The 16,582-nt window shown below is 36.6% G+C and overlaps 1 protein-coding gene across 2 annotated transcripts; it reads right to left on the bottom strand.

Moving 5' to 3' along the window:
• Window positions 1–10: 10 nt before the first annotated feature.
• Window positions 11–11,197, bottom strand: LOC137723137 (regulatory-associated protein of TOR 1). Of its 2 annotated transcripts, XM_068462307.2 has the most exons (23): window positions 10,354–11,197; window positions 8,695–8,797; window positions 8,114–8,196; window positions 7,868–8,026; window positions 7,656–7,772; window positions 7,389–7,546; window positions 7,032–7,186; window positions 6,764–6,908; window positions 6,602–6,680; window positions 6,336–6,437; window positions 5,777–5,860; window positions 5,569–5,679; window positions 4,882–5,235; window positions 4,616–4,796; window positions 3,808–4,380; window positions 3,246–3,566; window positions 3,015–3,138; window positions 2,334–2,467; window positions 2,086–2,231; window positions 1,860–1,961; window positions 1,606–1,691; window positions 881–965; window positions 11–792 (listed from the first exon to the last, which is right to left on the bottom strand). In XM_068462307.2, exons 1-23 carry the CDS (start codon window positions 10,636–10,638, stop codon window positions 454–456), a joined length of 4,026 nt encoding a protein of 1,341 aa, XP_068318408.1. In that variant the 5' UTR covers window positions 10,639–11,197; the 3' UTR covers window positions 11–453. The 2 variants fall into 2 exon arrangements, with proteins under 2 accessions (XP_068318408.1, XP_088548936.1); XM_088692810.1 differs by lacking the exons at window positions 5,569–5,679; window positions 5,777–5,860 and having other exon boundaries at window positions 10,354–11,094.
• Between the last annotated feature and the right edge of the window lie 5,385 nt (window positions 11,198–16,582).

Here is a 16,582-nt window from a genome sequence, read left to right on the forward strand (position 1 = left end):
GTTCAATGTATTTCACGAGATAATTACCCGCGTCACCATCTAAGATTACGATCAATTAATATGCGTCGTTTTTACAAATCGAACAAAGGGAAAGGAAAAAAAAAAAAAAAGAAATGAACACACCAAAATGAGGAGATAAAAAATGGAAAGGATATTTACAAGCAATTACCCTATATAACACATTATTTTCCAGAGCCCCCAATAAATATGCAGGAATTTGTTCCCCACAACTGTGACCCACTACACCGGAGGCTAACGAATATTATATATAGCATACACAAGCGGTCGACAGCAACCTACCGGTGCTTCAAGATCCACCCGTTGACGTTGAAGAGGAATCGGGGCAGAGGAATGTTATATCACACAATGGTCCAGATGCCCCGAGTGATCTGCAACGGCACGATTGCATTTGAAGTCAATCCATATGCATTGCCTTCCAAGATGAAAGAATGCTCATCTAGCATGAGAGTTGTCGTCAGCATAAATGGATGCGCAAGCATCTGCGGCACCAGCTGCAAGCAGCACTTCATAGGGATGGAAGGCTAGGCTACTAACAGGACCAATCTTTTGGGCCATAAAGGAAGGGTAGTATCTTATTGTGCCCAATTGTTCGCCCTCCAAGCTGAAGACTTTTATGAGCTGTTTGGCCGAGCCACTGGCAATGATTGGGGCATGCCTGTGAACAGCTAAAGCTGTCAGTGAACCGCGGTGAGCTTCAATCGTAAGGTAGGCATCCCTGTCGTTTCTGATATCAAGGAACTGAATGTCACCAGCTTGAGACGCACTTACAATCTGGATGAAGAGAAGAATTTCATCTAAGTCTCACTTTCAATCGGAATAACTTCAAAAACAAATATCAAACAAGGGTCTCCCCACTTACCTTGCCAGGATCAAGCCCAGGTTGAAAGCCAATCCCCACAACTCTTTCCACCTTCTGAGTGTGTGGCCGGGTTGAACAGACAAGCCTAAGATTTACAAACACACAAATAAAACAGCTCAAAGCAATAGCATACGCAAATCATCAATATCACAGCAAGAAATCCAAGTTTAGTGAGGAGCTGAACTCAAACCCAGTAGCATGCTAATATGGTTATTTTTTACGTACGGATTGGAGAGACAAATGTATAGTGACAGAAACAGATACAAAAAGTGTATCCTTTGCCACACGTATAATAGGCCTCTTTTGGTCGCTAGGATTGGATTGGAATGGATAACCCACTATATTCAAGACATTTTGGAGGAAGAGATGGAAAAAAAAATTGTGTCCATCTTGAAGGTAGAAATGGATTATTCATTAAGGAAACTCATCCATTCCAATCCCACCTACCCACCCCCCAAAAAAATGGCAGGATTATAAGGAATAAGTTTACTTCATCTTCATGTTCCATCCCCTACATGAAAAATCATCCGCCTCTACCTTCAAATACCTTGAATATAGTGAGTCATCCATTCCAATCCAATCCTAAAGACTACACAAGGCCATAAAAGAAATTGTCCATCTAGGTCTGCAAATCTAACTATTTGCAACTTATCATTTGCAGTTAATTGCAACGCTTTGAGAAGTAATACGTCATAAATTTGCCTGAGAAGACACAAAGAGCTTACATTTCAGGAGTTCGCACATCATAAAGCCTGACAGAACCATCCACAAAACCAGCTGCAAAGTGACCAACGTGAACCTGAGAAGCAGACTACACAGACAATGCAGGATCCAGTCATTATTAAACCATTCATTTTCAAGATACAACATATTAGACAGTCTCAATAGCCAAATCCACACGGACTATGTCTGTAATTGATACAACTACAGCTGTAAATTGAATAGATGTTGAAAGTATGTTGAGGTGGTAAGAACTTACCAGTGCTGAGATGCTACAATCTGAAGAAGAAGGAATAGAATTAATAAGCTGCTCTTTATCCAGATCCCAAAGCATAATGGATGATAATTCGCCAGAAGCATACTAGCAAATGGAGGGATGAAGAAGCAATCAAAACAGTATTCACAACAAAGAACAAGAATCACAAAAATTGAAACAGAACTTGTTCTATAGCACTAACGCATTACATCCTAAAGAAAATAAGTACCAGATATCCAGATTGTTGTTGCCAATCCACAACAGCATTCAAACTTCGCACGCCAGGTTTATGACCTTGAATTGAAGAAAATGCAGTGACAAGCTTCTGCTTACCCTTCAAAGTGTAATCTTTCCAAATTCGAATGTGTCCATCACCTAATTATATGACCGCAGAAAAGGGGCAAATTAATTAGAAAGGTTCAATAATAGCTCCCTTCCTGACGAAGAAGTTAGTCTTTCTGTAGTATAGAATATTACCTGAAGCAGCAAGAAGCAAGCTGTCATCAAGCTCATTCACAAGGCAGAGCTTGGCGATTCCTTTGTCAGGAAAATCATGGTTATCGAAGCTGTTGAGAAGGGTAGCCTCCTTCTGCTCTTGGTAGTTCCATACCCTATGAAGAAATAACCACCAAAACATTAACACACCATCAAATTTATACTAGACTAAAGAGTCGGAGAATGAGGGTAATCAATATATTCTACCAACATGAACCAAATTCACTCATACATGAACCCATATTCATCCAATAGCTACCCAAAACCCAAACAGCACCTGATAGTTTGACAAAGAGGGTGGCATAGGCCATTTTTTATTTTTCAAACAAGGTACCAACACCCCATCATTCATAAAAAATCAAAAGCATACCTATTAACTATCACACAAAACAAAACTAAAAAACAGGACCATTGTACACAAAGGGCATTGAGCTGTGCCCCAATAAGGTAAAAGGGAACTGAAATCCATCACACACAGGACAAGAAAACAGGCATCCGTTCCAAATTCCACAAGTCATAATAACTTAATGACTATTTCTAGCACAGTTTTTCTGTCTCTGAAAGTTTATCATGACGAACAAAGAAAACATAGAATGAATATTAGCCACACAGTACATATAAATATTAAACAAAGAAATTTTGAAAAAGTGATAACCCACGCACCTGATTCGCTCTTTCTCGTCTGCCGCAACCACAATAGGAGAAAATGGATTCAGCAAGATTGTTTTTGTACCCGTCTCAAATTTGGTGTCCCAGCTAGCAATTTGATTATTAAGCTTGCTCACAGCTGACCACGAACATGGAAGATACATTAATTCCATCAAACAGCCTAAAAAATGGTAAACAAAAATAATAGTTAAAGAGTGAGAAGAAGAATTAGACAAGAAAACCAACACGAGTGCTGGCATTTAGCAATGTGCTCCAAGGCAAATTTTTCTCTCTCCTCTCTTCTACTAAGTACTTCTTTACTGTCATCTGCCACAATGAGAAGCGGCTTGGAAAAGTGCCCGCAACTCCAATTGTAGATGGTTGATTGAGGAAGAAAACTGCGTTCCGAGGCTCCAGAAGTTCCTGCAGAACCTAAAAGTGGATCCGCTAATCCAGAATCTGGACTCATTATATGAGGCCTGAGCTCTAAAGAGTATACTCTCCGCATTCCAGCTAAGTAATTGGGCCGAGGAGGGCTGACAGGAGGAGTTCGGAATGGCATATGACCTGTCAAAAATCGGTTACTAAATAACAAGATTGAAAGTGCAAAGATAGATTAAACTAACCACCAACACCATACATCAAAACATCAAGTGGAGCTGAATATCGGGTTAAATAATAACTTCCAAGTTATTTTTCCCCCTGACATTCAGCTCCTTTTGATGTTTTAATCATACCAATGTTGGTCCCTGCAATTAATAAAAAGACAATGACTGGGAGAAACAGTAAGTAATTCTCAAATCATAACCTCCATTCATATCAAACCATGAAGAAGATCGAGCTAATCCAGAAAAACTGGGAATTGGAGTTGCTGTAATGGATTCACCAGGTCGAACACTGTTACCAGTGGACTTCATGGGTTTGGCCACCACTTGTTCAATCCCTATAATGGCCAAAACCCGCCTACCAAGGCTTGCAATGCGTGGAGATGGATCCTTGGCTAGAGTACACATAGCCAATACACACAGAGAGTAAATTGCATTGTCCAGGGGTTCAGGTGTTGAGTGGTTGACAACACCATTGCTCACACCATCATTTAATATTCCAGAATCAGAATGATGAGATGAATCGTCAGACAATGGTGATCCATGCATAATTCCAGAACTCGCTAGAGGGCTGCTGGTGGAGACTCTTCCATCTCGACCCAATGAGTTGTCATTGGTCCCTCTCAAAAGTGGACCAATTTGAGATGAAACAACGTTACCTTTCATATGAGCCAAAGAGGGCAAGGAATTCAAAACAGAATTAGATTGTGGTTTCCAATATGCAGCAGCAATTGACTTGAGGTGCTTGTTATGGCCAAAGGCAAAGCGTCCCAGTGCTGTAAAGATGAATATACAACTTTACACAATCAAAATTCCTACAAGAAATCTCTTCATGACTAATCAAATTTCAGGGCCCCGTAAAAGAATCCTGCTAATGTTTTGAATGGGGGGAAAGATGGTAAGGAAAAACACTAGGGTATGTACTGGTGACAGACAATCTAGTGCATATTTATAATAAAAGTCCAACCAAACGAATATGATTAACTGAATATCAGATGACTAATCACATACCAACAGCAACTTCGGCCCTGACCAGAGGGCTCCCATCTGAAGCAACACTTAGTAGACTTCTAACAATACTAATTTCAGCACTAATCTTTTCATCATCATCATATTCTTCTTCTCCACCAACGCCATTGCCTGAACCCACATCAAGCAGGGTACCCAGTGCGAAAACAGCAGAAGCCCTAACCTGAAATAGAAGAATCTCATTGACTACGTTACAGAACCCAAAAATGTCATTGGTTCATAAAAAAGTCTATACGGTAAAACTTTACCTCTGGTTGGGGCTCAGAAAGTAGAGAAGCACATATTGCAGGGGCATCTGCCTGCAAACCAAATATTTGGGCCTCTGTGAAATCCTCCCACAGCTTCCCAAGACAGAGACAAAGCCACTGAAGAAATAGCGGTTCTGTCTGTGTATCATTTAGAGTTGGACCCTGAAGGTGCTTCAAGCAAACATGTATCAAACCTGCTTCAATACAAGCTTCCTGCCCGCGTCTATGCCCATCGACAATTACAGCTAAAACAAAAGCAGCCATTGCACGCTGTTCTGGATACGCTTCCATACTATCAAGAAACCTGATGAAATATGTATGACCCCCATCCTTCACTAGATCAACCTGACATGACTGATTCGACACAAAAAAATAAATAAATAAATAAATAAGTGTGATTACTACTGTAGTACTAACTGAAACAAAAGGGGGCAAGTATATGACACCAGAAAGGAACTTATCAAGCAAAATAAAAAAAAATCATGACACATCAGGAATAAAGCAAAGAAGCACGTGCTTCACACATTGTTGATAACAAACAGTTTTGATATGTAGACACTGATGCCTAAGATTAGAAGCAGGTATCAAGATAATATGCGACAGCAGCAGATTCCGACAAGAGCATGTCATGATGATAGCAATTATAAACATCCGGACAAAGAATGTGCTGCAGTAATCTAGGCATACCTTATCAAGAGCAAGAATTTTTGTCCAAATAAATACAAGAATTTGTCGTAGTTCAGGTGTCATTGTTTGTAACAGCTTCAGAACGTATGGAAATATCCCAACAGACAAGGCCTAAAAACAGAAATGTCATTTTTAAAAACCATCAAAATATTGCTCTCAACCAACATAGAGATAATAAGACGGAACATTTTTAAATGACCACAAATACCAGATCTACAGCCCAGGATCCCATATCAAGGAATCTTCCAAGAAGAACCAGAGCTCGAGATCGGTGGCATTGACTTAGTAACACCTAAAATACAGATGTTATTCAGTCAGGCTATTAAGGAACAGAAAAATCTGGCAGAGAATGAACTTAACACAATGATACATGATGAACGACAAATCAAGTTGAATCAACATAACGAAGAAAAGTAGAATTGCCCTTCAAACCAAATACACCATCACAACTTAGGGACCATGGCACTACTCTGTTATCATCTTTATTGAACTGAACTCAACCAATACTACGTAGAACTACCATGTCATTTTGCCCAATTATTTCACAGCGGGGCTTAACAAAAATGATACTGTTGCCAAATACACGTAATTAAGGAAGCTTTATATCAAATGCCTCAGACAGGATAAAAGCAGCATAAAGGTGACTTTTCAACCCATTTTAAAAACAAACTCAATTAGACATGATATAAAGAAAAGAAAACATCAAACTTATATCCCATAATGCTTTAGCGAACCAAATCTAAAAGTTGAGAAGTAGAACACCACACCTGAAGAACAATAGGCAACTGCTCTGGTGGTTTCTTGAGTTCAGACCCATGGTCAAGCCATACCTCAAAAGCAGTCAACTGCTCAGTGAAAAATGGACTTGGCTGGAATAAAGCAAAAATATAATGATAGAAGTAAATGTTAGGCATGTCACAAACAGACAAAACAGGAAACTCATACAAATATCTAACTCCACATAACACCAATAGGAACCTAACTGCATAACGTAAAAAATGCAACAAAGGATAAAAAGAACCCAGAAGCACACCTGGAACTCCGCATTAGGATCCTCAACCAATGATGGAAGCTGAGAAAGGCATATCTCAGCAGCCATGTCCCATGCATCCCTGCAGAGTGAAAATGCAAAAAGATTGACAACTGATTTAGCTGACATATGGCATAACTTAAAAATTCTCTCCTTTAGTAGTACCACATATGATGCTGATGGGTTGGAGGCAACTGCGGGTAAGAGATCGGAGAGCAATTTGCAGATCTCATAATTCGCTCAGCAAGTAAAAAATTACGAAAAAGGCTGGCAACTAGCAGGTCTTGTCTGAACAGTCTCTGGAAAAGATCTGCAACACAGAACTGAGAATTACATGGATGTGCCACCACCAAAGCATACAAATGAAAATTCAATTCAAAAACATTAGATAACAGTACAGCAGACCAGTAAATTGGAAAGACAAAAAAACTACCATGAGGGAGAACATTCCATGCAATCGTATCAGTGACCGCAGTAAAAATCCAATTCAACTCGCCAAGGAGGGTTTTCCGGTCATTTTGGCGGCCAGGTATTTTATCGATTAGCGAATAATCAAGAGACTCATGAAGTAATGATCGTGTGCAGAACCTGAGAAAATACATAACAATCAAATAAGTAAATGATATAGAATGCTAGAACATAACAAGGAGATAAACAAATAGTGAAAACATGAGATAATTATAATCAATGACAGTAATTGTACAGCAGCCCGGAGGATGAAGTACAATAACAGTAAGGCAAAACTTAAGACCGATAATCACTTCTAACAAAATAAGGAGACAAGCTTCACCATCTTAATGCCATCTTAATGGGAGTTGTGAGGCAAGAAGTAAACACATCAGCAGGGAATTCAGCACTTTGTGGCAGAGTTTCATGTGGTTCACAGGCCGCTAGCAGGATACAATCTCTTGCAGATCCAGACGAGCTAGAGCCACCCAAATCATAAAGCTAACCAAAAAAAATCCAAACATTACAGTGATTCTATACTATAGAATAACATAATACAAGTTCAGACATCATCGAAAGCTAAAACATTCATAACTGCACTGTAGGATACCTCAATGAAAGAATTGACTATCATCCCAGCAGCAGAACAATCAAACACATATATTGACGGTGTCTTCAACCACGAATCGAGGTCACTAATCGGCAAGGGAATATACTGTGTATAACTCTTCACCCAAAAAATTTAAATAAATGAGTACCTAGAAGGTATTTTATTTAAAGATAGCAAGGGAACAAAACAGCAGGCTTGAAATTGGTAAAAACCTTATTAAAGAGCCAAATTTCACCATTAGCAGTTGGCTTGGGTACACCATGTCCATTATAGTGGAAAAGTACTCTCTCGGACTTGGCGTATTTGCGGCATGTATTACAAAGTTTCTTCACTTCTTCTACTGTAGGATCAAGCTGAACCTTGTAGCGAGCCTGGTCACATATTGTAAAACAAAATCAAAAATTAATTTTAAACAACAAAATCAACAGCGTGCAAAAAGAAAACAAAAACTTTCTCACCCTGGGTTGCCACCTTTCGTACTGTTCACTCAAGGTTCTACCAATTGTTTCTAGAGCTTTTTGTGGAGCCATAGAAAATGGATCTGAAGACACAGAAAAATACGTTAACAGAATGGTAAACTTGACAAAGAAAAGTATATAATTATCCAAACTTTTCATTTTGTTATATTTCATTGCCAAAGGGATGATAAAATGAAGTTTGGCTGTGTCTGAGTTATAATGGTTGTAGCCCTAAAACTGTGTATCATTCCCTCTTGGAAGCATGTGTTTACTTATTATTTGATAACGGGTACAAGATGATAACAAAAAAGAATTCAAACTTTCACTACGGAATATGTACATTTTTAGTGAAGAACTTAAATCAATCTCTTATTATTGCAGATTAAAATTATTAGCCGTAGCATGCCAAGGGTGCTTTGGTATTGAAAAACGGATAAGAGGATCTAGAACTCACGCACACTGTACCAAATCCAAAAAGTAAGAAACTCAATAAGCCAACCCGAACAGTTAAAGAAAAGAATTAATAACCACTACACAACCAACAAACTGAAGGAAAGTAAAAATCAGCAGTGTAAATTCACCTATCCAGCACTCCATTCTGGCACAGGGAGATATCTTAATTACATCAGGCGGATCAACGCTAATGTTTAAACATAATACTAGAGCTACACATCCCGTCTTCATCTGCAAAGAAGTTGAAATTTAAACCAAAGCAAGGACAAATTAACAAGTACAATATTGTGAGCATCTTCAGTTAGAACAAAAACAAGAAACTAAGTTCAACAAAGAAAACAGATAAATTTAATAATTGCTTCAATTTCGTCGTTGAAGAATAGGGTTGAAAGTTCATAACAAAAGGACGAAAAACCTAAATTTGCCATTCTACACGAATGTGCATATTCTAAAAAACCAAACAAAGATCAGGTTTTCAGCAGATAAAACTTAAACCAACATTGACAGTGCCATCAAAGTTTACCAATAGGCTAGACCGCAGGAAGCACCTAGGCATTCTGTGTGATCCGTTACTACCCGTAAACACTAATGTTCACTGATAAAACTGCATGAGTACAGTTTTCAAAATGTCCAATGGTTCAAACAATGATAATTTGGAAATCCAAAATAAAAGCAGAAGTTGAGTCCTTTCTTTGTCTCAATAATAGAAAGAGAAGAACATGGCATTAAATTTAGAAATACCCAAATCATACAAAATCTTTTTTCTCGATCAAAGTTAACCAACCATTATACTAATTCTTTCTGTCATGTGATACATCATACATGTAATGGTGTGGTTGAAATTCTCGGATAGTCACACATCATTCTGTAACAAATTGGAAAAAGGAAATGTAACGTATTTGTGGGAGGTTTGAATGGATCGCTGCAGCGACAAAAACTAGCAGTAATAGCCAACTGGAAAGGAACCTGGCCTTGAAGAGGGCAGAAAAAAGAAAACTCTTTCTTACAATCAGGGCTTTCCAGCAGTATATGACTAGATGAATTGTGAACAAGGTGGCTTCTTGAGTGATTACTCCTTCTTTAGAATTGTTCAGTTCATCACTTTTTCAAGACCACATGATTTAAGCACCTTGGTTTTTTGTTGGTTTTACAGAGAAATAAACAAATTGAATTTGAGAAGTGGTCTTTGCACTCCCCTTTATTCTGCACTCATCCCCTTATTTCTACCATTAGGATTGAATTAATCAAAGAAGAATAAATGTAAATAAAAAGAAAAAGGGGAGGGTGCAAAAGGAGAAATCTAGGAGTGTGAAAATCACTTCCTTAAATTTTATCTGCTGAAATGATTAACAGACGATGAATATAAGAAATTGACAAACTTTTCTTTCCTATCGAACTAAAAATGGAATTATTCATACAACCCATTAATCGAAACCTAATTCAAACCCAAGTTGTTGGGTTGTATCACCAAAGTATCTGACAATAATGTACTCAAAAGAACAACTAGCGAGGGAACGTTAAAACTTCCTAGACACAACACAAATACCTGGTCTTTACATGCTCAAAATCGATGAGGGAAAAAAATTAACAATCTTTCATGAAATTATAAATTTGAATTAGTGGGATTTTAACTACGGATTTCATTTTCTGAAGAAGTAAAGCCACTGGCATACTGAACTAAAAAATGAGACATTTTTTCTTGTCAAATAATCTAACAAATACAACTTTATTAAGGAATTTATGCCAACGAGAAAAATGAAGAACATGTAATGAAAGAAGGGGCTTACTCGGTCTTTAGGCCGCCATTTCGAGACCAAACCACTATCCGATGGTCCGGTGGGCACGCAAGCCTCGAAAGCATAGTGTCGAAGTTCACCCAATACAACGGTTTGGGGCAAGTAGGCCATGCTTGTGGCGGTGGCATTTCCATAACTACTACTGGCAGTCTCTGATTCCCTTCTCTGGGAGCTCAAATCGACGTCGTCGTGGCTGGAGGCGCAGTCGTCCAACTGACTGTAGACCACCACCGAGGATTGCGAAAACCGGGAGGCCATCAAATCCCCCAATGCCATCCAAATCAAAAACCCTCAGAACACAACCAGAAGAGCAATCAATTGAACAACCATGCCTAGAAATAGCCAAATGGAATCACTGTAACCATTGGATTATAGGGATCGAGAGAAAACTGGGAGGGGAGGGAGCGGCGGCGGCGGCTGAGGAGGAGGGGAGTGATTGGAGGAAAGTGCGGTGGTGATTGAGAGGGGGCCTAATCAACGAAGCCGCTGAACCAGCGGCGCATGGAGATTCGTCTGAGGAAGGAGAGGGAATAATCCAGCTCGGAAAGCCCCAGAAGATCCCTCTGAAAACCCTAGAAACCCTAGGCGACGAAGAGGATGATGGAGGCGCATAAAACTGTGGCGGCGCGGCACAGCGAGGAAACTAAAAACAAACCCAAAAAAACTCAGAAAAAGGATTTGTTTGGAGAGAGAGAGGGGGCAGGCGAGTGTATGTCGACTGTGCGTTTGTTCGTCAAATTTTTCTTTATTTCCGCTTTTGTCCCTACCGACCTCTGTCCACTGAACCACTCTCCGGGTCCGGAACGGGTCGTATCAGTTTTTTTGTTATTTCCACTCTTCTAAAAATCTCTGCCTAACTTTGTTGGTTAGGCGGCTTGCCACCATTCCAATTAACATTAGGCGTTTAAAAATTATGAAAAGGTGTCTAGACCTACTGCGACATCCGTCTAACCCGTCCAAACTCACATAGGCACCCACTTAGGTTGTGACTCATTTAAATATAAAATAGATAATTTTCATTTTATATTTTATTTTTTTAATAAATTGTGAGAGACTTGCTAAATAGTTAAATGAACACACATTATATGTTTGTTTCCCATGTTTTGATTATGTTACAATATTTCATTATATATATATATATATATATCATTCTATTTTGTAGTTTATGATAGAATTATATATATATATATATATATATCATTCTATTTTGTAGTTTATGATAGAATTATATATATTTTAAGTACAAACAAACACTTATTTACCCGAAATATAATAGATTTATTTAAATCCGTCTAGTCCGTCTATGCGCCCGCCTAGCCACCTAGGCGCAAGGATTAAAATATCGGCCGTGCAGATAATATCGAGCCTCCAATTTACTGATATTTTGGGGGATATATCGTTATCGTTTTAGGTATCGGGAAAAAATCAACAAAAATGACAGATATAGGCATTGAAACACATAATTTTGGTCTAAAACTTTCATAGATGTTATGTACATTATCAATGAATGTATTGAACAAATAAAACTCAAAATTTACTAATAATAAGATATACCTATGATGAAATATAAGTGGTATGTAATACGCATTAACGAAACGTTTTCTAATAAAATGTTTATTAGAATGAATAAACCATGCATAAATCCATAGTTTGTTTAAACATTAGATTACAATTTAGATAAGTGTCCAACTACATAAATGAAGAGCTCCCATGAGGTTCAAACAATGAGGAACAACCATCTAGATTCATACCAAGTCATGTAACCCGAGTAGTTTGTAAGCCATGTTTGAACATGGTGCACATATGTCTCTCTTGAGCTCCCTACTGTCCTCCCATACATGGGATAGTCAGACCAAGACACGTATGTCCCCTCAATTCATTGTGCATAGATTCTTTAGAGTAATAATTAATGGATACTCCAAAAAATCTTTTGAATTGGATATTGCCATAAGCCTTCACACACATCTAATCACTGCCCACATACCTCCAAAAAATCTTTTGGGTTTCAATTTGCTTCAAAACTTTTGAATTTTTTTGGGTTTTATTATAGATATCGGGAAATATCGAGAATATCGGCAAAATATCGGAGATATCGCACTTATCGGGGATATATCGTCGATATAGGGGAAGATATGGCCTTACCCCCCAGTATCAGTATCGACTGTTGAAAATATCGATATATCGGTGTATCGGTCGATATTTCAATCCTTGCCTAAACACTAGGCCCTAGCCTGTCGTCTGACTAGCGCCTAGCTTCTTTTAAAACTTTGGTTATTTCTAATCAGTTTTCTTTTATGGTAAATCACATTTTGTACTCTTAAGTTTGAATTCAATTGCAACTTCATATAATATATTTTTAAAAATTTCAATCTCATATATTTGTTTATTATTTCATTTCAATATCATACATCTGTCTCAATTTCTGTTAATCCATCGGCACCACAAAATTTGTGCTATGTGAATAGAAACAAATAAAATAATTTGTATTTATAAAATGAGCCCACTCTCTCTTTCTTCTCCATTAACTTTTGACAAGTCATTCACCAATGTCGATTCCAGTAAATTAAGTTAACATAATTTACTGAAATCTTAGTGGTGTTCTTGAACTGATGAACACATAAACTTTTCTAGCTTGTGTGTTAAAATAATGTTTAAAAAAAAAAAAACAAAAAAAACCATATATTCAAGTATCATACCAAAATTTATTTTATTGGGCCGCATACCAAAATTTGTGTATTGGGTGCTACTCCCCAATGGGTACTAAAGTATCATTCCCTTTTTTGAGTAAGATGAAAAAACATTCAACTTATCATAGTACACATCAATAAAACACTAGTCCCCTGCAAACGAGAGAGGATCATCGCCGGATACTTCAATCACATTTGTTCATTGTGCATATTGCGACTAGTTTTTGTTAGGTACTATTTATATTCAATTTTAAATAATAAAAAAATTTATAATGATTTCTTACGCACGATGTACGATGAACAGATGTGATTTGAGGATCCCCGAGATCCTCACTCCCTACAAACATTAATTCAATTGATTTTTTAAGCCAAATATGAAAAATCTTTTTAAGAAAGAAAAAAAAGTCATGTTGCATTATCTTGATATATTCAATTGTATTCTTGATTAGTTAACTTTGAGGCGGATATTGCAGAAACTTATGATTTTAGTGATCGAGTATTGATTTCTATGTATTAGTATTTAAAGTTTAATTGTTCATGCTTGTATGTTTGCGGAAACAAATTTACGTAACGTAATTATCATCACTCTTAGCCGTTAAAGATCTGTTTATTGTTTGCTTTGATGATTCATAAAAATATATGCAAATGACAATTTTTGTGCAAGTAAAAAACAAACTTAAGAGTATAGTTAATATATTTTTGTAATTGAAAATCTAAATGGTAAACCTCAGGGTAATTATATATGGACGAAGGGATTGGCGGATCAATGTCTTGATGACCATGAGAAATGTTTTATTGTGCTCGAAATACATGTAGTACATCATGTATCATAATAAGAATGAAGAAAAATTTTACTTTTTAACGTAAATATACTACTTATGTAATGATACATAATGTACCATTTTATGTTCCAGCGATTCCATAAGCATTGAAAAATATCTCGTTGGCCATAGCCAACTCAAAACGAAGGTGTACGCACGAGTATGTTGTGGGAGTGTGTCGGTCCTCTCCTAGCTTGGAACCCCGTGTCCCAATTCATGATTTGATCGTCGAGCACGTGTTTGGTTGTCTTCCATTGAATTTAAGCACTTAATTCCAATTTCAAACACCATAATAATTACATTGAATTCACCATCAACTCATTTGGGGAATTGGGTCCTCTCCGAGGTAAATCATCGGGATTATCTTGACTTAATAACACAGACTGTTAGATTTTGATCTAACGGTTATAAACAAGAATGTCTCTATAAAGTTATAATAATTGTAGTTGTTGATCAAAATTCAATCTGTATTAGTGTTTTATAATATTTTATTTTTAAGTTATATTTATAGTATTTTATTCCTATCATTTGACTTTGTCATTTAAATGAGATGACGAAGGATTAGGCTAGTTAAATTACTCATAAAGCTTTGTAGTTATACTACAAAAATAGTTTTACTTTCTAATACACACAAAGCGGTCAGAAAGAACTAAGACTCGAGATTTAGTTATCAACTATAAAAGTCAACTATTCTTTGTATCGCTCAGAGCAATTAAAAATAACTAATTTCCTGATAGAATGACTCCTATGGCCCCCATCTCATAAATTTATTTTATTGTTTTTTATTAACAAACGATGTTTTCTCTACTAAAGGGGTAATGGGCTAAGTTTCACAATGAACTAGCAATAATGTGGTTCAAATTCGTCTTTGGCGAAAATCGAATCTAAGATTTCTCACTTACAAGTGAAGAGGAATATCACTAAATCGTAGTACTAAGTGGTGCAAAATTTTATTAATAGCACAAAAAATACAAGCAGGAGAACAAAACCAAGATCCGCAAATAGAACAAAAAAAATCAACAAAAACGAAAAAATAGGACAAAATGAAATGTCACAAGCATGAGCTGCAGATGTAAAATATGAAACTATAGACCACCAATAGCAATACTAACCAAAGGGAGTCACACCAAAAGAAGCTAACGCATGAAAATTTGATTACCTTCCCTATAAATATGTGTACAAATAAAATTCATATGACGAAGGCACCGTAAATAATTATTCTAATTGACTGAAACGAACCAAGAAGTTGAAGTAGGGGATTTAAATATTTCAAAACCAATGAGGAATCAGCTTCAACCCAAATGTGTTTTCAATCTAGAACTGAAGCATGAAAGCTAATACTTCTGCAACCATTGAATTAGGGGTGTGATATCCACAAACCTCATTTTACTTCTCACACACTTTTTTAATTTTCGGCCGTCGAATCGGATGAATTGAAGAAGATCAACAGACAGAAATTATCAAGGAATGTGAAAAAAGTAAAATAGGATATGTGGATAGCAGACCCCTTAAATTAACCAACTCAGTATTTGAGGTGAAAGCACCAAGCACATGCCCCTCTGAATACGAAAAATTCCTCCAAAACCGGTACGACCATTAGCGCAAGAACCATCTATGTTAGTATTAATCCGTGGAATAAAGAAGAAACAAACAAAAACATACATGAGTTAGAAACCACTAGTACAATCTCGAACAAACACTGAGTGGTGTTTTATTCTTTTACATTGAGGGAACTCGGATCTCTAACCTATCAATATGTATCGCATTTCCCCACCATCCTCCATCGCTATGACCAACCATAGACGGAGACGACATGGGCCTACAATTGCCATCACTAAGATTTCGTTTGGAAATGAATTTACATATATGCACATGTTTTTAACATGTATATAATTTTATACTAATTAATCGAGCTAATTTATTTGTTCTAATCCAGTTTTTTTCAGTACATTACATTATTCAAATTTGTTTATTAAATTTCAAACTTTTCGCTTGTTTTTGTTACTTGTTATTAAAAAAACTAATTGGATCACAACATTAATATTTTTTGCAAAATGAAGAAATTATGCGGGAATAAGATGGCATAGGCAAGGAAAATTTGGTTTTCCATTCAATACTCTCAATTAATTTTGATTATCTTTTTCTCAACTAATAAGCAGAGTCAGCCCTGAAAGTAGTCGGAGTAGATGGGCTACCTAGAGCCCCCAATTTTTATGTTACTTTATATATATATATTATATTAATATTACAAACTTTATGTCTATTCAAATAAGAAGTTTGCAGACTTTGAGTCTTTACTTATAGAATTTTCTTAACCATACCAGTTACAATTGGGAATTGCCTCTGCAAAAGGAAGTTTTTTAAAATTAAAGTTGATCAAATCTTATCTTCAATTAACTATGTCATAAGAAAGATTGAATTGGTTAGCTATTTTACCAATCGAAATAGAATTGGTAGAAAAATTAGATTATATAAACTTAATTAGTACATTTAAGTGTAAAAAAGATTTAAGCAATATTTATAATTTTTTTTATTTTGATATAAATTTTTAATAATAATTAATGTAAAAATAAAATTTTTCATGTATTTATCATACTCTTTTTTATACAAATCAATATACAAAATGTCGAGTCAATAAATTCTAAGACCCTATTTTGAAAGCTCGCATAAGATCTCTAAATTCCCAGGGCGGCCCTTGTCAACAAGACAAGT

Source organism: Pyrus communis, chromosome 4, assembly GCF_041283825.1.
Source record: "Pyrus communis isolate YQ-2024b chromosome 4, ASM4128382v1, whole genome shotgun sequence".
In the NCBI taxonomy this organism is placed as follows: Eukaryota; Viridiplantae; Streptophyta; class Magnoliopsida; order Rosales; family Rosaceae; genus Pyrus; species Pyrus communis.

Coding starts and splice junctions, on each gene's coding strand:
- LOC137723137 (XM_068462307.2), bottom strand. CDS start 10,638: ATGGCATTGGGGGATTTGATGGCCTCCCGGTTTTCGCAATCCTCGGTG. Junction 6,909..7,031: donor ATGGAATGTTCTCCCTCATG/GTAGTTTTTTTG, acceptor TCTGTGTTGCAG/ATCTTTTCCAGAGACTGTTC. Junction 2,468..3,014: donor GACGAGAAAGAGCGAATCAG/GTGCGTGGGTTA, acceptor ATTTCTTCATAG/GGTATGGAACTACCAAGAGC.